The 21,707-nt window shown below is 26.7% G+C and overlaps 2 protein-coding genes across 4 annotated transcripts; one reads left to right on the forward strand and one right to left on the reverse strand.

Annotated features, from left to right (window-relative positions):
- The first annotated feature begins 4,960 nt into the window (after nucleotides 1-4,960).
- LOC146872239 (fatty acyl-CoA reductase wat-like) lies at nucleotides 4,961-21,294 on the forward strand. 3 transcript variants are annotated; one of them, XM_085664137.1, is made up of 10 exons: nucleotides 4,966-5,105; nucleotides 17,451-17,584; nucleotides 18,782-19,113; nucleotides 19,347-19,595; nucleotides 19,688-19,833; nucleotides 19,944-20,053; nucleotides 20,124-20,319; nucleotides 20,421-20,660; nucleotides 20,753-21,010; nucleotides 21,097-21,293. In XM_085664137.1, the coding sequence occupies exons 2-10, from the start codon at nucleotides 17,566-17,568 to the stop codon at nucleotides 21,200-21,202; spliced, it is 1,656 nt and encodes a 551-aa protein (XP_085520263.1). In that variant the 5' UTR covers nucleotides 4,966-5,105; nucleotides 17,451-17,565; the 3' UTR covers nucleotides 21,203-21,293. The 3 variants fall into 3 exon arrangements, with proteins under 3 accessions (XP_085520264.1, XP_085520263.1, XP_085520265.1); XM_085664138.1 differs by lacking the exon at nucleotides 17,451-17,584 and having other exon boundaries at nucleotides 4,961-5,105; XM_085664139.1 differs by lacking the exon at nucleotides 19,347-19,595 and having other exon boundaries at nucleotides 21,097-21,294.
- Nucleotides 5,763-9,126, reverse strand: LOC146872240 (fatty acyl-CoA reductase wat-like). Its single transcript, XM_085664147.1, is given in 8 exon segments — nucleotides 5,763-6,191; nucleotides 6,278-6,535; nucleotides 6,629-6,865; nucleotides 6,984-7,179; nucleotides 7,267-7,376; nucleotides 7,504-7,646; nucleotides 7,746-7,994; nucleotides 8,794-9,126. Coding segments are annotated over 7 exon segments (1,386 nt in total). The 5' UTR covers nucleotides 9,082-9,126; the 3' UTR covers nucleotides 5,763-6,191; nucleotides 6,278-6,372.
- Nucleotides 21,295-21,707: the final 413 nt, after the last annotated feature.

Raw genomic sequence — 21,707 nt, forward strand, 5'->3', positions numbered from 1 at the left:
ACGCGTTATTTTAATATATATCCTAAAAATTAATATGAAAGTAGCGTAAAAATGATCAACACTCGAAAATAAATGTATTGGTATATAATGTCGCCGGAAATATAGAATAAAATTCATCAAATCATTCAGCTTGTCGGTATCTAGAGAATTTCTAGATTGTGGGGACAATTGGCAAAAGCTGTGACAAAACTCTGAAATATTAAGGCTAATAAAGATTTGTTAAATTTTGATTGTTCATTGAAAGGATCCAATAGACATTAAAAAGAGACAAATATTGGATTGTTCGGAAAGTAATTTCGTTTTTTCCCGACAGAGGATTTAATTGTATTTTTTGCACCCAACTTCACACTTAAGCCACGTAATCATTATATGCTTTGAGAGCTGATATAGCAAGGCTTGTGCGTGAAAAAATCCAATTTATTCTACGCAGTAGTTTTTGATTGGTGCCCTTTTAAATATGGAGAGCAATAAGCAACATTTTCGTCATATTTTACTTTTTTACTATAGAAAAGATAAAAACTGCTGTTCAAGACAAAAAGAAATTAACCAATGTGTATGGAAAAGATGTATCGACAGTACGCCAGTGCCAGAACTGGTTTGCAAACTTTTGATCTGATAATTTTGATGTCGAAGATGTATCACGTTCTGGAAGGCCGGTTGAAGCTGATAAAGACACGATAAAGGCATTAGTTGATGCAAACCGGCGAATAACAACACGTGAGATTAGTAAGAGATTAAATTTATCAAATTCAACTGCTTATGATCATTTGAAAGGACTGAGTTTAACCTCGAAGCTCGATATATTGGTTCTCCATGTTCTCACGGAGAGAAATTTGTGTCGTCGAGTTGACGTCTGTGATTCGCTTCTAAAACGTCACGAAAATAATTACAATTTTTGAAGCGCATCATTACTGAGGACGAAAAATGAGTTGTATACAACAATGTCAAACGCAAGAGATCATGGAACAAAAAAGATGAACCGGGTCAAAGCATTTCCAAAGCCAATATCCATTAAAAAAAAAGATGATGCTGTTTGTTTGGTGGGATTTTAAAGGAATCGTTTTTTTTTTTTGAGATTTTAACGGATAACACTTCAACAGAAAAGGCCAGAATTAATCAACAGAAAAGTTGTAGTGTTTCACCAAGATAATGTGAGACCTCATACAAGTTTGGTCACTCACCAAAACCTTTTACAGCTTGAATGAGGTACAATGCCACACCCACCATATTCTCCAGATCCGACACCTTCGGATTATTATTTGTTCCGGTCACTGCAAAATTTTTTAGACGGTTAAACCTTTCACTTTAAATAAGGAGGTCAAAAACCACCTTGATCAGTTTTTTGCCAGCAAAGATCACAAATTTTATGAGCGTGGAATCATGCTACTACCAGAAAAATGGCAGAAGGTATTGGACCAGAATGGCCAATATATAATTTAATAAAATATTTGTTCATTATACGAAAATTGTCTTTCATTTTCACAAAAAAAAAAAAAAAAACGAAATGACTTTCTGAACGACCCAATAGAATAAAGATGGTACAATTAGTTTCATTATTTCTTTGGACAAAGTGATTCCTTCAGAGTTTGGACATTAATAGCTATAGCTGTTTATATCAATGGATTCCTTTAAGATGTATTTTCTTATTCCTACGATATATGTTGCAAAATAAATATCCTAAACGATATCTTTCATATCACAAAGGAATAAATCACGATATTCGGGTGTCAACTTCTTCATTAGTTCATTCCATCTTTCATTCGTATACGTCCATTCGTTCGTACAAAAATAACTAAAAACGTCCGCCATTTGGTGAATTTTTTTATACATTCCAATTTCGTTAAATTATACATTTAACGAAAATGATTATTGCCAGTTTGAAATTTTTCTCTCTTTTAGCATTCTAATGCTTTCCCTTCAGTAAATAAATTATGAGAAATTTACCTCGGTTATCAACCGACTTGGGACTTTTACGATATATGTACTATATATAATACTTCTAAAGTATTTTCATAACCGGTGAAACAGGATTTATATGCAAATAATCCATCAAGAAATTTTTAAAAATATGTACCGGCATTAAATGCATTTGTTTTTTGAAATGTTCGAAGAAAGAAAAAATATAATTCAACACAGGGGAAAATTCATCAAGGATTTACTTTAATATACAGTATATATTATATAATATATAATTTTTATATTATTTAATATATAATTTTGAAATTTTTTAATTTCACTGGTATATTCCGTATTTAGTAAATTTGAAAAGAGAGAAATTAATAAATGAATTATTGATTTAGTGCACTATGAACGTACAAAATATCTTCATCTTTAACGTAATAAGTATTTATGGTTATTATTTAAACGAGACGTGAAAGATTTGCAATTATTTCAATGTGTTGTTCTATATGGTTATTTTCTACGTTGAGTGAAAATCCATCAAAATTCTGAAATATTATAATCATGATTGAGAGCAATTATGTCAAATCTCAAATAGAGTTACATTTATACTCGAGGTCTCAATTCGTCTTAAGCTCGACATTGATGTTCGAAGTTTGAAGGATGCGATAAATTTGTTCAAGTAAATGTCAAAAATTGAATTTTTCAATGAAAATTCTGAGATTAGCAAACGTCCGTTATTATTAATATTTCAGCATTTCGTTCATGTATTCACGGATTATGCTAATTATCTGGTACAGTCCGACAAATTGATCAATTTGATTGATTTTATAGACGAAAAATCACTCGACGATAATACAACGCAGAACGTTTATTATCTCCAAGTATAATTCTTTTATATCACTTTTACATTTATTAATATAAAAATATATTAAAAAAATAGATGATACGCGTTAATTAATAATACACTCATACAATTTTTTAATTTCGTATTACTTGAAATGTGATCGAATACTTACGTTACATATGAAATCAGTCGTTCAGAATTAGGTGTCCAAGAATATTGAGACGATACCGATTGAAATATTTCATCCAGAAATTAAGTTAATAGTAATTATTGTAAAAGAAAACAATAAATGATGTATGTTAATTGATGTAACATTTTTTGTAATATTTACATATCGAGAATGTATTGATAACATGTAAATAATCGAATGTAAATAGTCTAATGATCTCATGTACTTTTAGATAATATTTTCTTAATCAAAACAAATAAAGATTAGAAACAATTAAATTAACTCATAATGATAGATCTTATCTTTCAGATTCAACGAAGATATTCATGTTGATAATTACGTATTTAAAAATAATTCCATTACTGACGACGAATTAGAACGACACGATGGCTCATTACGATATACTAAACATTGGCATAAGCAATTTTTCTCTGTGTACTTTTTACATTATTTGTCATAACATTCACGATTACTAATTTTATATATTCCATGTATATAATCTAAACTGAAAAATTTGTAAGAATATATTATTATATTATTAAAATTATGAGAATATATTATTAAATATATTATTAATTATATCGTGAGAAAATATTATTAATATTCTTTCAAAATATTTAAATGAGCAAATATGAAATTGAGATAAAAAGTACAATCGACTCTTCTAATGATTTGTTTTATTATTTTATTTAGATTAGAGTACGTTTACCTTCCATTATATAAAATACATTAATATTTTTGATTTTAGAATATTTATAATATGAACGAACTTTTACGTTTACACGAAATCAATTGAGAAAAACAGAAATAAAATCAAGAGAGCGTAATCATTTCCTTGAAAGAGAATTAAATTACTCACTTGAAAGGTAGTTTCGTAACTTTCTCATTCAATGATTGATCCAAAAGGTGGATTCTTGATTTTATAAAGATAAAATCAAGTACAAGATGTATTTGCGAATCTGAGTCCATTTTAAAATATAATAAAATTTATTAACATATATAAATAATAATAATTAATTAATAAATATATTCTATAATTTAAATATATACATTAATTAATTATTTATACATTATATTATGTTATAATTAAATTATTATTTTTAAATATTCCATTTTTTATTTTTTTTTTTTTTTAATTTAAAAAATATTCTTTATTTCAATAATCTTCTTACTTTTTAAATTCCACTTAATATTTAATTAAACATAAGATACTAAAATAATTAAATATCTTATAATTTTAATTTTAAATAAATATTAATTATTTATCAGTTATAATTTATATGGTAATTACCCAATCACATTCTTAATTATAATAAGAATATTTATAAAAAATTTATTTATATAGTATAATATATGATATATCTTAAATTATTTATTTATTATAATAATAATTATTTTTACTTTATTTAAATTCTTAATTAATATTCGATTATGTAATATAATATGTGACATATCTTAAATTATTTATTTATTAGGAGAATTAAGTTTCATTTTCGATTATTATTCAAAAGGAGTATCATTTTATTGAGTATACTTACAATGTAATCATTCTATATAAATTGATTCCAAACTTTTGAATGATTGTCACAAAATATTGGATGTAGTCGATCATTTTTCTACGATCAAATGAAAGTATATGAATAAATGGAATGAACCGAAAAGAAAGTTAACAAGTAATGATCGGTGAATGAATTGTTTCTAAATGATATCATTTCTAATATTTAAGTACTCTATAATTATCATATCTTCTGAGCATAAGATATGTATCTTAAATAATCTTATTAAAATACTTTTATAATCTTATATAAAATGATAAATACAACTGTTTTTTCCTTCTTTCTTAAATGCTCATTTATCGTTGACAATCATTTTTAAATGATTCTTATTTTTTGAATTTTTATGGCCTCATTGTACGCATTAAAAATAGAAGCTTGTTCTAACCAGTTTTTACCTTTTACTTTTTTTCAGGCTACTTACCTTCGATTATGCGTAAAAAAAGCAAGGTTGTTAAAAGAAATATTGAGTTTAAAATTGAAAGTAGAGGGGTACTGCTTCAGTGCAAAGATAGACTTCGTTCGAGCAACATCTCTATCCAAAGTAAGAGGAAGGAAGGAACGTTTATTTTAAAATTTCATAATTTTTTTAAAAGCGCATTAATTTAATTCTGCCCTATGAAAAATAATTCTAAAAGTAAGTAAAATTTATATAGATATGCATTTAGAAAATTATAATTTTATTGGTTTTTGTGAAAATTAGAAAGTATTGTTTTGTGAAAATTCATTTAAAGTATTATGAAAAATAATTGTGAAAGTAAAATTTATATGGATATGCATTTAGAAAATTGTAATTTTATTGGTTTTTGTGAAAATTAGAAAGTACTGTTTTGTGAAAATTTATTTAATGCTTTAATTCACTTAATTATTTAATTCACTTAAATACAGGATTATGTGACATTATTTTCCAACACGTTAAATCCGAAGAAACTGCTATAATTTGTTAACAAATTAATATTTTTCTGAGAAATTTTGAAAAAAGCGGTAAATTATTCAACTACTAGTTTACTAATTAGAAATATATGCGATTGGTAGAAACGTAAGGAAAGTACAAAAAGATTTTATTTCCAAGCAGTCCGTGCACATTCATGATACAAAATGTTGTGGGATATCTAATTGCATTGCAAACAAAGTTATTTTTACCGCTTCAAAATATCCATTGTTCCAGCGTCACGAAATAGAAGGAAAAGCTAAAAGCATATACTGTTTTTTTAATTCATGAAAAATATTTTATAATATTTATGAAGAGAAATAGAACGATATATAGCATTTTATAAATTTATTTTAAAATAGATTTGCAATAATCACAATAATATATATATTATTATATATATATATATATTATATATATTTTGTGAATGATATTTATTTTGTCATACCCATCCAAACTACATAGATAAGTACATTATTTGTAAATAATAAGAGTAAATGCAAAAAAGGTAAACCCAAATATTTGTTGAAAGATTACAAATAAAAAATAATAATTTACTCCTGCCTCTTCGCCATACCGTTTAATTCAAATCCATGAAATATGAAAAATAATTGGTTTGTATATACATGAAAACTTAAATTATGATTATTATTTTCTCTTCATTTTCTTTCACTATTATGCTTCTTTTACGATGATCTGAACGTTGCAAGTAGTCCGGAAACGATAGCCCATGCGACCATAAGAAAGAAATAGGCGATAACAAATTTCAATATTTGATGCATCCAATAGAGTCTTGAAAATTCGAAAAATAAGTATCATTTAGAAATTAATATTAATGACAGATAAACAATAATGTAAAAATGAAAGAAAGAAGATACCTTTGCCATTTTATACGAGCTTGCGGAAGCGTATCAATGGAATCCTTTAAAATGTACATTCTTATCCCTACGAAATAAGTTTAAAAGTAACTATCCTAATCGAGCTTTTTTATATTACAAAAGAACAATCCGTCATCCGCAGGCGTTAAATTCCTCATCAATTCGTTCCATCTTTCATTTGTTAAGTTCCATTCATTCATAGAAAAATAACCAAGATTGTCCGATATTTTGTGTATTTTATTATACATTCTGAGTAATCTTGAACGAATAATATTATTATCAGTATAAAATTTTTCTCCCTTTTTTCGTTCTAATGCTTTTCCTCCAGAGAATAAGATCAGAAAAATTTACCTTGGCCGTTTATATAAACACAATGCGATCGTATCAATTATAAAAGCTAATAGTAGTAAATATAGAAAATACACGTAGAATAAATAGACCGGCCGGTATTTCGTTATGTTTAAAGAACAGTACCAAATTGCTTCCTTAAACGGCATTAATTGTCCGTATTTAAATAATATTTTCTTCAGTCTGTTGTAAGTGATTACATTATCTTCAGATATGTAATTGTAAATGGGAATATCATCGCTGAATATGAAACATTATCGATTCGAATAAAGAAGATATAATTTCTTTTTTCTAAAATCATTATTTAATATGATCGTGAAAATACTATTTCCGTGTAAACGAAATCATTTGAACCTACCGATGTTTATTTGAAATATTCCAGGCACTCGCAATTAGATCATTTATAGTTAGATCTCCGGGTACCAAGTCTATTTTTAAGGATCCATCACAATAATGAGTTCTCATTAATCCCATAAAAACGGATGCAGTAATTCCTACTGGTCCGTTTATATTGTCGATCCATCCCGGAAAAGGTTCTCGATAAGTTGATGTTATTAAAAATATTACATTAATTAATATACATTATTTATATTAATTATTTTTTTTTTGTATTATTCTACACAAACTATATTACTGCCAACCAATTGCAGGACGAAAGAATCCAATCGATATCGATTTAGCATGCTTCTGTATCATATCTTCAGCGGCTGATTTGGTGTACACATATGTATTCGGGCATATTCGAAGTAATCTAAAAAAAAGGAACGATGTAAATGTATTATTAATTAATGCATAATACAAATTCTTAAATTCTTTTTTTTGTAAATAAATGTGAAATAAGTAAAAAGAATTATTATTTGGAAATTTAAATGTATCGCGGTGTAATGGCGTTGAGCAATTTTTCATCCAAAGAATTCATCAGATCAATCAACTTGTTCCCATCCATAGGTGGATCATAAAATATCTCTTTAATCGAATTATGAAGACAATTAGCATAATCCGTTGATATGTGTACAAAACTCTAAATTATCAAAGATAATGAACATTTACAAAAGTCAATGTATTCCTCGAAATATTCCTTGATAGTTATTAGTAAGTATATATAGGGTAAAGATGGTACCTTCAGATTCGGCATTTTTTTGGATAAATTTATCAAATCCCTTAGACTTTGGACGTTCATAGCTACCGCCGCTTTCATTGCTTCATTGAATTTCATGGTCGCGGCGACATTGAAAACAATTGATATTTCGCGTATGAGTGTAGTTCTATCAATTTTGGAAATACCGAAATTTAGCAAGCTATAATCTCCCTTGATCGCGACTATTCGTTTTCAGAATTTTGGTTCTACTTCCTTCAACTTGGAAAATAACTAGAAAACGCACAGAGTTGTAAATTTTGTCTATTTCGTTTAAATAAATGTCATAAAAAAATAAATAGCATTCGAAGACTTCGTACATGTTTAAAGTACATTAAACCAATAATTTATTTATTAATTTCTTGTTTCGTATATCTAGCAAGTATATACAAGGTATTCAATTTATCTCAAATAATTAAAATTTGAGAGACTGAAGAGAGCAAAAAAATTTTTGAAGAGATTTGTTTTGATATGATCGGAAACATTGGATGGTGCCAAATTTATTTATATAATTCGAACGATATGGAAAATTCTACAGTTAAGTTCATTTTTTTAATAGAAATATATATTCTTTTTTCATGGTTCAATGATTTTTTGAGACGAATTCGACGACTTTCTATATGAGGTCATTTATTATTATAAAATACTATAAATTACATTATAAATTCGTGAGATCTCAAATAATAAGGAATACAAATATATATCACTAGTTCATGACTGTTATACTGCATAGAATTCAACATGAATGTAAATCAATCCAATTATCAAAAAGCAGTTATATAGTTCGATTTAAAAAAATGAATTTGACTTTGAAATTCTCCCAACGTTTAACACGCTTAAAAAGAAATTGAAACATGATGGATCCCTTCACATTAAACAAATTCGTACAAAAACTTTCTTTTTTAAGTTCGACCTCTCACAAAATATTCCCATTTTTTCAAAATAAATAAGACACGCTGTATACATTATTTAATAAATACAGAATATCATAGATAAGGAATCAAAGAAAATATAGAAATAATAAACAAATTACCGAATCTTCCATAAATTCATCCAAGCGTTCAAGAACATTTTTCCCTTTTTTCGAACGTATCAAAATATAAATGCATCTGATGCCAGGACATCCTCTTAACAATTTCTCGATTAATAATTTTCCCATGAATCCAGTTCCGCCAGTTAAAAATACACTTTCATCGTCGTAAAACTTTTGAATAGGTGTAAGCTTATCGATTATTTCGACGGACGATTCTATAGTTGATGTTCCAACTGTTGAATCAAGGGCCATTTCTTGACCATACTCTTCTAACAGCGGTTTCATCATTTCTACTCTTCCAAATTGATCTATAAAAATAAGCGCGAATTAGAAATTTTTTTAAATTCTATATCATAATTTTCTCTTTCGGACGGGTTTTTTTAATCTACTTCTGAAAAGAAAACTGATAATTTTATAATCTTAACGTCAGAGTATATATGCTAACGCGACGAAGCTGAAATGTCTTCTGAAAAAATTATAAATTGTACTCTCGATTATTATTGACGCATTTTTTTATTCTAACGCATTTTATTTTAACTGCGTCTTTTCTTTTATCTTCATATTCATCTGACGATCACTTTCAATTATAAAATATATATTCATGGTAAGCACGTTTGTGTATATATACCTACATACTACTTTTCTGAGATGCGAACGTACGAAAAGTAATAATGGGAAATAAAGAATGTTAAATACGGTTGACAATCGAATAAATCTACATTTTAATTGATTATTACAATATATTTTCTTCTATAATCTATTATGATTATGATCAAAGAAGCAATTTTTCGTGGAAAATATTTTGCACCTTCCTAACTTGTCTTGAAATTATTCGCAAAAAAATCAATTGACACAGAGCGTTATGAGGGGAGTGAGATTGTGACATTGGTTCGTCGAAATTTATCCACAATAAGTACGTATGCAATATAAGATACATATCTATATCTATATCTATAATAAATAGGTATCTTATTTTCAGCCTACCGTTTTGAGAAATTGTTCGATAAAACAAAAACAAAAAAAAAAACCGCTCACGTTATGAATTCATTATCATTATTGTTTTCAAATCTTATGTCAAATTTTACTATAGTTTTCTCTCTATTCTTTATTTATCATCTCCCAATTCAATTAAGAAACATAACATTTAAATAATAATCAGACTTCGATGAATTATAAATCGATGTAATTGAACAATTGAACTGTCGATTTCATAGAGAAATAAAAAAAAAAGCAACAACAGCATAAAATAGGAAAAAAGAAAAGTTTATGTAATTCATTTAATTGAGAAAACGATCTTTCTACAATAATGTCGTTTATATATTATAATATACAATATTGAATACATAATCTTGAATAGAACATAATTTTGAATATTCGTTTCGAAAATGCGATTCTATGCTTGTTTTTTTATACTGAATTCCCCGTCAAATGTTAAATATATAGTTTATATTTGCATTATATTTAATGCTACTTGCAAATTAATATAATAAAATTATATAATATAATATTTTATAATAATATAAAATTTTAGAAAATAAATATTCATAAAAGTATAATATGTTATGAAATAATATAATAAAAAAGATATGAAACATATAAACGAAGTATCGTGATTGTTTCTCTCACACTGACTATTATTTTCACGTAATATCACGCATAATCGTAAATATATACTTTAATAATTGTAAAATTTTTTTTTCCATATATATACAGATTTTACTCTCTTTCACAGGTATTTTCCAATTATGAATTAAAATTGCGTATATGCTTTAAAAAAAATTATTAACGTACTTAATAACTTAATCACAAACGTACTTTCCTTCCGTACTCACGATAGGTGTATATACTCGAACAGAGTTCACTTTTACACTAAACTATAAAATCAGATAGAAGCAGCTTAATATTATTCCCCTTTACTATTTATTCAGCATATCCAACACGATCTAAAGGTGTAACAATTCTAAAGGTCAAAACTTCATTTTTAAGTTTTTGCTCGAATTATTGAAATCTAAGATAACTGTAAACAAAAAATGCAAATCAATTTATCATGATGAAAATGATAAGGAATATACGAAATAAAAACTCGTCAATAATAACCTCAATGTACTTATGTATTTATTGACCTGACGCATAATTATTGCATTATTAATTTCATGCTAATTTTCATTGCTTTCCAATAAATATCGAAGAACAAATCATCTAACAGTAATATATTGTTTTCAAAAAATATTTGCTTTTATGTGATTTACGATTTAAATTTATGTAGGAAATATTTTTATATAAGTATATAAAAATATTTAATTACTTTATACAAGTTTTTAAAAATATAGCGGTATATCTTTTTATAAGTAATAAATAAGTTAATGAATAAGAAAAAAAATATCCGACCAAATTTTTATGAATAAAAATATCCAAATAATTATAATTTCAGCCTTCCTTCCGTGCCACCCGAAAGGAAGGCTAAAGTTATAATTTTTCATAAAATTTACATTTTAAACAAAATCCCTTAAATAAAAAAACTCATTGATCCGCATTTTGACAAGAACGTGAATTAAAATTATTCTTTCCTCTTCATCTTCATTGACAATCTTGTTTCTTTCACGAAAATCTGAACATTACGATGAGACGCGAAATCATGTAATTATAAAGAAGATACAGACAATAACGAATTTCAATATTTGATGCTTCCATTAAAGCATTGAAAATTCGAAAAATAAATATCATTAGAAAGCGATAGTGAACGTAAAATGCAAGAAAGAAGATATCTCTGTTGTTTTACACAAACATGTAGATGCATTTCAATGAGATTCTTTAAGAGATATGTTTGAAAATAAATATCCTTCAAAAGCCATATATAAGCCATATATAGCCAAAATATCCAAAAAGTCCTTCATAAAAGGAAAAAGAAGTATTCACGATCTTTGGTTGCTAATTTATACGATATATCAACCATTAATGATTAGCGGTTTGATCATCAGAATTACGGACATTAAATTCACTTTTACCAATCCATCTTGATGATTAGTTTCTATTAATCCCATTCCAGCACCTGTTGTAATTCCTATTGGCCCTTACATATATTATAAATCCATCCTTAAATAGATTCTTAATTCATGAATATTATTAAGAATATTATATTAATTTTTTCGCTACCATGGGTGACTATAGTTGCTCACTATAAAATTTTCCTAATATATTATGATCGACTAAAGTGGTTTACGTTCAAAATCCTTCATATATACCAGAGACGACTAAAGTCACGAACAATTAAGTTCAGGAAATAAATGAAAAAAAATCGAATCAAGTAAAAGAAATTTAGATAGCCTATATATATATATATATATATATATATATATATATATATATATTTATAATTATATATTTTTATTTATATATTATTATTATTTTATTATATTATTATAATATTATATTATTATATTATTATTTATAATTATTATATTTATAATTATATATATATATATATATATATATATATATAATTATTATCATTAAGTATTTAACCAAAGTGCGGTAGCAATAAAAAAATCACCGTTATATAATTTGATCTAGAACGATTATTCGAGTGTTAACATCTTACAAACGAATCGAATAATTGAAAACATTAGGACAAATTTTGTGAAGGTATTCAATAAGAATAAAAAAAAAATGAAAGAAAAAGAAAGGAAAATATAAGGAAATTATAAGGAAAATAAAAGTAACATATTTTCTCATGACCGACAAAAAATATGATGAATGATTAACATATCAAATGAATCTTTCAATCTTCTGCATATATTATTAACAGTCAGTCTATCCTAATCTTGAAATCTAATAAAAAAAGAAATAACGCACGCTTAATTTATTAATTAGTTTTTTGTAATATTTCTCTATCGTTCATTAATCGTTATTGAATTATATTGACATTATTTGAATAATAATGAATTTCGATAACTTTTAAATCGACTCGATTACAAACGGTTGGACATTTTTAATAGTTATTTAAAAAAAAAGATAAGTGTGACAGATGATGAGAAGAAAAAGGTTGCATAATCTGTGCGATTGAGTTCATATAATTTATAAAATAAAGTAGCTTAGATTTATGAACATAGATATTTATCAATTTTTAATATTCGTACCACGTACAGTTATAATGACATATAATGTGGAAATACTTTCGAAAGAGTCATTTTTTGCTTTCATTTTCTTTTTCTAATTTTGCACTTGACCCCAATTAACATGAAACTCTATAATTGGCATTTGTGTTGTATTTCAATGATACTTGTACCATTAAACAATATTACAAAAAGCAAAAATACAGAAAAAATATGAAATAAATGTATGATCACGATCATTTCTCTCACGCTTGCCATTTCCATAAATTTGCATACTCAATATCAGGTAAAGCGTAAAGATAATCGTTAATAATAATATTTCCATTTTATAAAATGCAATGATCAATTCGCTTAGTAAACGTTATTGCCATTCTAAGACTTTATAATTATTATATTTATAAATTATACTAATTATTATCGTGAGAATTATTTAACGAGAGACAATTCGATTTTAATTTGACATTAAACTATTTTGTAAAATGTTATACTTATTCATATTGAGAATTTACCTATGTTTTATTTATCAAAATATTTTAACAATTATTTGTTTATTTGTAATTTTTTATTGTATTTTTGCGTTGAAAATGACTCAAAGTTAGGTTCATAAGGTTCGTTCAATTCGACTATATTAATTAATTAAAAAATCCTATTATTATATTAATCAAATTAATATTACATTAAAATATATTAATATTTGATAATGAAAAAAATTTTTTTCTCGTAATTATAGCGCATGGACATAAATGAATGTCGTATAACGTATGACGAGTACGAGGGAAAAATCACAATCATTCATTCATTTTCTTCGTATTTTGCATTCTATTATGTTTTTTACTATATATTATTCCTATTATATTATATACTATATTTAATATTTATATTTTATATTTCATTATTTACTATCATATTATTATATTGTACTATTAAATATGTACCGTTAAATACAATACAAATGCCAATTATAGATTTGGATCTGAAATGGTATCAAATTCTAAAAAGAATAAAAACCCAAAAGTATTTCTACATTATACAAAAGTTTACACTACCCGTTGAAAAACAAATTCGAAAATATTAAATTATTTGATGCAAACGACTCGTTCGAGTTTATATATGTACATAGATCTATATAATAGTTTATTTAGTGTATTCGGTTAAATAGATCATTTTATCTTTCCTCTTGCTTACATTTCTCACTCTTTTTTTAATTTATCAGCAAAAATCCTTGACCGTTTAATTAAATCGATTGGAAATATATCAAACCTGATTAATATGTCGCATTCATATAAGGCGTCAATTAGAAAAACATATGTATTTTCTTTTACATGCGAACTATATAACCCGTATGAAAATATTATTCTAAAATGATTTGTAACCAATATCTTCATATAGTCATAGTTATAGCCATAGTCTCGTTTTAATTTTTATTCGACGATGTTTATTATAAGTTAAGTTTTCGGGCGCACCTACAAGAATAGATTACTAATATTTTTTGTTAACCGGTTACGTTTTTGCTTTTTTCTTGCATTTAATTTGCAATCGACCTCTTTTAATATTGTCGATAAATTTGTATAATAGTGCTTGCGTGTAGTAAAAAAAAAATGAAGTAGCATACAAATGATATTTTTTCCTAGTACAATATTAATCGAATAATTTAATGCAAATTAAAATGATATAAAATTTTTGACTTCAAACATTAATAGCTGAAGTCGATTTCATTTTCTCATTACATCTCACAGTCGAAGCAACATAGAAAACAACCAGGACCTCGCATATAAGTATAGTTCTATCGACCATTAAGATACCAAGATTCGGCAAATTACAGTCGCCTTTGATTGGGATTATGCGTTGTGGAAATTCTGAATGTCTATTCTTCAGCGTGAAAAATAACTGTAGAAATCACACATTAAAAGATTTGTGAATCTATCCGTTTTTCGGATCATAAATAAATATTATTTCATGAAAAACAACCATTTGCAACTTCTAGCATGTTCAACGAGTATCATATTACAAAATATATTTATCAATTTTTTTCTTCTTACGTGTACTAAATATTAAATTTTTAATACCGTTTCTAGTGGTAACAAGGAATCTCAAAATTTAATCAAAGTGATATATAGAAAATTTAATTATATTATTAGATATTAGTAAGAAATAACAATCGATCACATTTAAACAACTCATTATTCGAATCTTCCATGAGTTTCTTCATGCATGGAAGCACGTTCTTTACTAATTTTCGAAAATATCAAGAGTTAAATGAATCTGATGACATGCTAATTTCTCAACAATTTTTCGTTGAATAATTTCATCTCGTTACCGTTGATAATTATTCATGGAGTTAATAGAATTATCGGATTAGTTTTAGAAATAAATGAAAAATAAAAAGAAAAGGTTGTACTAAAAATCAATGAGTACAATGAAGAAATACAGAAAATAGGAAAATAAATCATTCTAAATTAGATATATTACATAAACATTATAATAAACATTTAATCAATATGTCGAAATTTAATTTTGAAATGTAGTGCTTTCGTTCGTTATTTGTTGTGTACAATGATAGTTAAAGTTTTGAAAGGTAGAAGGAAAGGCTACCAACTTCTACTAGAATTTATAATTCAGTGCAAGAATGCCCTTCTTTCGTGTAGCATCTAAAAATTACATGAGCACAAGAGAAAAACGTTTAGAACTTCGATGAATGTGCGTCAATTTTAATTATGCAAAATGGAAAATACTTCTAAAACTAAGTTAAGTTTACGTAAATTTGCATTAAAAATTCATAAGTATAAAATATGTTATAAAGATTTAATCATATTCCTTTATGATAATTCAACAAATTCCAAGTCTACATTGGAAAAAGTATAAAAAAACTTTTTGAGTTACACGCAGTTATGCGAAATATTTTTTCAGTTATTTAGATATTATCATAATTTAACAAAATAAAAAAAAACTAGCTGCAAAATATTGCAGTCTAATTGTAATGAGATAATGCTAAACCGATAATTTAAATGGCCTGTGGTAATTAAAATACTAACAAATTTTTCATAATTTTTGAAATATTATATATTTTTGTATAATCAAAATTTAAATAAATATGAAGAATTTAAATTAATATACTATAATTTAAACAATTAAATTAATAAATTACAACTATTACGATTACAATTTGGCAATACAAAAATTTTTTATATATTAATGTAATACTTAAATACAGAAAATTTTTATTTTTACTAATATTTATATTTATATCTTTAATATAAAGATCAAAGGAGAAAATAAAAGCAAGCAAATGAGGAAGAGAGGATGTAATTATATTCGGAGACAATATTCTACATTCGATCATAGCTAAAAACTTGACGAATTTAAAAGGATTAAAGATTTTTTATGACACTTACACGACAATTAACATAAAAATAGAGAAGAAATTTATTATAAGTAAGTCCTCTTTCACTCGTCTCACTAAGACGCATCGTATCGATTTATTTTACAAATAAAATCCGGTTAAACCTGATTAAAATTAGAAATCATATTTCTCTATTCTCCATGAATAAAAGAGAAAGTATAGCGTAATAATTATGGTGGAAGGTCATAACAATGAATGATATTCATTTCAAAGATACTTTGAGAGACGTAACAAACATTTTTCACTACGTATTACGTATTATTTTGGTACTTTTTCATTTCGAAAAAACACTGATATATTCATATGTGATGATATCAGATCATTCAAAATAATCATGGATTTTCCAATTACGAAATTTTTTGTTTAACAGCGTTCTAAACATTTAATTGGATAATGATCCTTCAACCATTTGAATAAAAAAATAAATAAATATTTGTAAACAGGAAAATAAAATCAACGAGGTAATTATTGACCAAAGAATTGTGAAGAGGATATCACTTAACTAAAAAAATAGATATATCTTTTGACACGTTCCGTTAAAAAGAAATTAATTGACCATGAAAATTGTTATCTGACTGCCTGTACCGATAATTACATAAATTCTTGCATCATTTCCAAACTCATCTAGAAAGCAACATGTAAATTCGAATATAGAAATTCTTTCTGTTATTCTACCTTACACATTAATTTTGATCTTCCTTTCTTTTCTTCTTCTCATGAATGTTTCATCCATTTCTAAAATAAGACTGATAATTTTAATTTTCGTTTAAGTACATATTATTGATTATGTCTCCTAACGATAAAAATATACATGTCTTAAATATACCATTGAAACGCTTCTACAAGCATATATAAAATAACAAAGACTTCTTTTTTCTTGCCTTTTTTTTATTGTTCCTTTGTCATTAGAATTTAAAATAATACCCACTTTCCAAATTTATGCTTTATTGGATACATCAAGCATTAAAACAAGCAATAACCTGTGTGTGGTGATATCTTCTTTTGGACCACATGTATTTTCCAGGATACGAATTATGTTCGAATATAAGAAAAAAAAGCAAAAGTGTCGAAGAAGATCAAAAATTGATCAATGAAACATGGTGGAAGAAAAAGGTTAAATCCTTTTGGTTGTTTCTATATTTCAGTTCAAAAGTGAGCTTCGTTAGATCAACAGCTACAACTGTCCTAAACAATAGAAAAAAATCTCTACTCCGAATGTTCATAACATTACTATAAACCCGCCTACTTTAATTGTGCAATATGGAAAATAATTCAGAAAGTAAGTAAATTTTATAGAAGACACTTAAAAAGAATCAGAATCAAAAAATGTGTTCTAAAAATTTAGTAACATTCTTTTACGAAAATTCAAGTAAATGATTACGTGAAAATTTTAAAAACCATAAAAAGGTTTGTGAATTACACGAAATTACGGAAAAATAAGAAATTAAGGTATTCGGTTAATATTACAATTCAACAAAATCTAGAAAAATTAGCTGCAACTACCATAATTAATACAATAAATAGAAAGCGAAAATTTCTTTTTTAATTTTCGAAATATTCAGAAGTGTAAACTCGGAATGTGATCAGTTTTGATTATTCTTTTGTTAGTGGACCGATCAAAAATATTTTTATTTGACATAACCATTGTTGAGACGAAATATGTAATGTAATTATCTACAGTAAATTTCCTGACACTCTTTTTTGTCGGTTTTTATATGGTCCCCTTTAGTTTTATATAGACTAACTTTAACTTTTTTGCACTTACCTTTTATCAAATATTGAAAAGGTTTCTCCAAGAATCGTAATAAATATTTTTTTCCTGTCTGAAACGAAGGAAGATTAAAAAATTTGTCTAGTTGAAAGAATTTCGTATCATTTTATTAACGAGGAATATCACACGTTCTGTTTGCGTAGTACGAGAAAAATTATACGTAGAGAAAAATAGTATAGAAAAATAATATAGAAAAATAGTATAGAATAATGATCGCATTCGAAGACTCAATTAATTTTTCTTCTATAACTTGTTCTATGATGTTCACTAATTACATATTATTATGAGGCAGGTTGGAAGATACATTTGCAATTGAAACGTTTTCCTTTACCTTATATTAGATAAAAAAAAATATCATGAAGCAATTAATATTAATATATGTACATGTTACGTGATATTTTTCCCTTTCGAATTATCGAGGACACCAATTATCGATCATTTTCTATCATAACGAAATTGTCTATTTTAAATTATAGATATATATTAGGACAAGTAATAGATGCCATGAATGCTTTTTAATAATCGATATTAAGATAGAAAGAGCAAACCCATCGGAATAAAGATTGTGTTAATCAAACGTTCGATTATAATATTTTCAACGGACACTTGAACTTACTTGCAATATCGTTTAAACGATTACAATAAATAAATACGATAGAGAAACAGAGAAGATATCTACATTTATGTTTATGTTTATGTTTACAGATCGATTTAGAAAAGCAAATATGATAGACGTACAGCCAGAAAGAGGTGAACAAGAAATGGCCCTATCGGAAAGTTCTTTGAGAGTTGCTACGAAAACTAAATATGCACGTGTATATATTCAACCCATCGAGAATAATGACGAACTTACACCCATTCAAAAATTTTACAGTGGTCAAAGTATTTTTATAACTGGTGGAACAGGATTCATAGGAAAGTTATTGATCGAGAAATTGTTAAGAGAATGTCCCGGTATCACTTGCATTTATCTTTTGATACGTACAAAAAAAGGAAAAAGTGTGCATCAACGCATGGAAGAATTAATCGAAAATTCTGTGAGTTATTACATCTATTACAGGGATTGGTAAATTATTATTTCACCTTTGATTCAACTTTGAAAATATCTCTTTCTATTAAATAATATAATTGGTATATAAAATAAAGAGAATTGAAAAACAAAGTACTGATCTATCATAACCAGTGGAAAAAATCGCAAAAAGTCGTTTTCCTGTCATTTATCATAACGAACGTGAGAGAGAAAATAATTACAACTCTGTCAACTTTCCAGTTATTTTCGACTTTGAGAGAGAAACAACCAACATTCCAGAATCGTATAGTCCCAATCAAGGGCGATTGTACTTTGCCGAATCTCGATATCTCAATGGTTGATAGAGCTACATTAATACGCGAGGTCTCAATTATTTTTCATGTCGCCGCAACCGTTAAATTCAATGAGAAAATAAAATTGGCGACAGAAATCAACGTTCGGAGTGTAAAGGATATAATAAATTTGTCCAAAGAAATGTCAAAACTGAAGGTGCCAACTTTGTCCTTTGTATACGTATTAATAACAATCAGGGTTTTTCAAAATCTGACTGTAACAAATCTTTGTTATTCTTAAAATTTCAGAGTGTTGTGCAGGTATCAACGGCTTATTCCAATTGTTTTCATATTCCACTTGAGGAGAAATTTTATGACCCACCGATAGATCCCGATAAGTTGATAAATTTGGTGAACAGTATAAATGAAAAATTGCTCGACGATATTACCCCACAGTACGTTTATATCTCGGAGTATCGATTGCTTAGTTTCATATTTAGTCACAGAAAATATGAATTGAATAGATAGAGCACTTAATTACACTCACACAATTGTTTGATTGTAGATTAATCGGAATATGGCCAAATACTTATGTTTATACGAAAACAGTCGCAGAGAATTTTATAAAAAAGCATGCTGACTCTATACCGATTGGAATATTTCGTCCAGGAATGGGTTGGTAGTAATGTAATCCTTACAGTATAAAACGATAAATGGTGTATGTTAATCAATTTAATATTTCTAGTGATATCTACGTATCGAGAACCTATTCAAGGATGGATCGACAACTTGTACGGACCAACAGGAATTACAACAAGTGTTCTAATGGGATTAACGCGAATTCTCCATTGCGATGGATCGATAAATATGGACTTGGTACCTGGAGATTTGACCGCCAATGGAATAATCGCTAGCGCATGGGAGATTGCAAATAAACGAAAGTAACGACAAATACTCGAAACAATATTTTTAGGATCAAATTAAATAATAATATTAGAAAATATTGAATTAATTCGTTTGTATGAATACATAATCTTTTTAGAACCAACGAAGATATTCCCATTTACAATTACGTATCAAAGGACAATGCATTCACTTTCGGCAGATTTTTGAATAAGATACTTAAGTATGTAGAACTGGTACCATCTGAAAAGGCAATTTGGTGCCCCATCTTTGAAATAACAAAATATCGGCCGATCTATCTTTTCTACATATATTTTGTCCATTTCCTACCAGCTCTTATAATCGATACACTCTCTTTGTGCAGGGGTAAAAATCCTAGGTAAATTTCTCTTATCTTATTTTTTGGAGGGAGCATATTAGAACGATAAAAAAGCGAAAAATTTCATCTGACGATAATCCTTTTTGTTCAAGGTTACTTAGAATGTATAATAAAATTCACGAAATGTCAGATCTAGTTAGTTATTTTTGTATAAACGAAAAAAGATTTACGAATGAAAGATGGAACGAATTGTTGAGGAAGTTGACGCCCGAAGATCGTGAATTATTCTTTTGTGATATAAAGGATCTCGTTTGGAGTACTTATTTTGAAACATACTTCTCAGGTATAAGAAAATATATCTTAAAGGATCCTATTGAGACACTTCCACAAGCTCATATAAAAAAGCGGAGGTATCTTTTTTATTGCATTTTTACTTCGTTGTCCCTTTATTATTAACAATCACTTTCAAATAATATTGATTTTTGAAATTTTCAAGGTTTTATTTGATGCATCAAGCATTGAAACTTCTTATCGTCTGTGTCCTATTTATCATCACATGGGCTATGATTTCCAGGCTGCTTGTAACATTTGAATCCCCGTAAATGAAGCAAAGATAAGCAAAAGAATGAAGAATAAAAATAATCATAATTTAGACTATCACCTATGTACGAATCAATAATTTCTTGAATAAAATATATCAAAGTTAAACGGTTTTTATTCGTGAAATCTCGGACAGTTATTTGGGTTAGAACTTTCTCCTTATATACTACGCTATTTATTGTATATAATATATACTTATTTTTTTATTTTTAATTTTTATTAAATGTTAAATTGTGGCCAAATGCTTAGCCATGAGTTTCATTTCTAATCTCCTTTGAAACAATGTATTATTTTTACTGGATTTTCTCTTTCTTAGTAAAAATTAAGATAAATCGAGTAAGACAATAATTCAAAGTTTGTTCGACAAATATGTATTTCGAAATCATAACTGCTGTGATTTGTTCCCGAAATACATATTAATACCGTATCATTTTTACTAGTAAATTTATTATTTTGGATTTTTTTGTGAAGTGCATTCATCATACTGATCCCAAATCCCATAAATTT

The sequence above is a fragment of the Vespa mandarinia genome, chromosome 25 (genome assembly GCF_050613455.1).
Source record: "Vespa mandarinia isolate Hongniang chromosome 25, ASM5061345v1, whole genome shotgun sequence".
Taxonomy (NCBI): Eukaryota; Metazoa; Arthropoda; class Insecta; order Hymenoptera; family Vespidae; genus Vespa; species Vespa mandarinia.

What these genes read in the sequence shown, in the direction of transcription:
- LOC146872239 (XM_085664138.1), top strand. An exon ending in AAGAAATGTCAAAACTGAAG is followed by an intron (nt 19,596 to 19,687) that starts GTGCCAACTTTG and finishes TTAAAATTTCAG; the next exon opens with AGTGTTGTGCAGGTATCAAC. An exon ending in GAGATTGCAAATAAACGAAA is followed by an intron (nt 20,320 to 20,420) that starts GTAACGACAAAT and finishes TAATCTTTTTAG; the next exon opens with AACCAACGAAGATATTCCCA.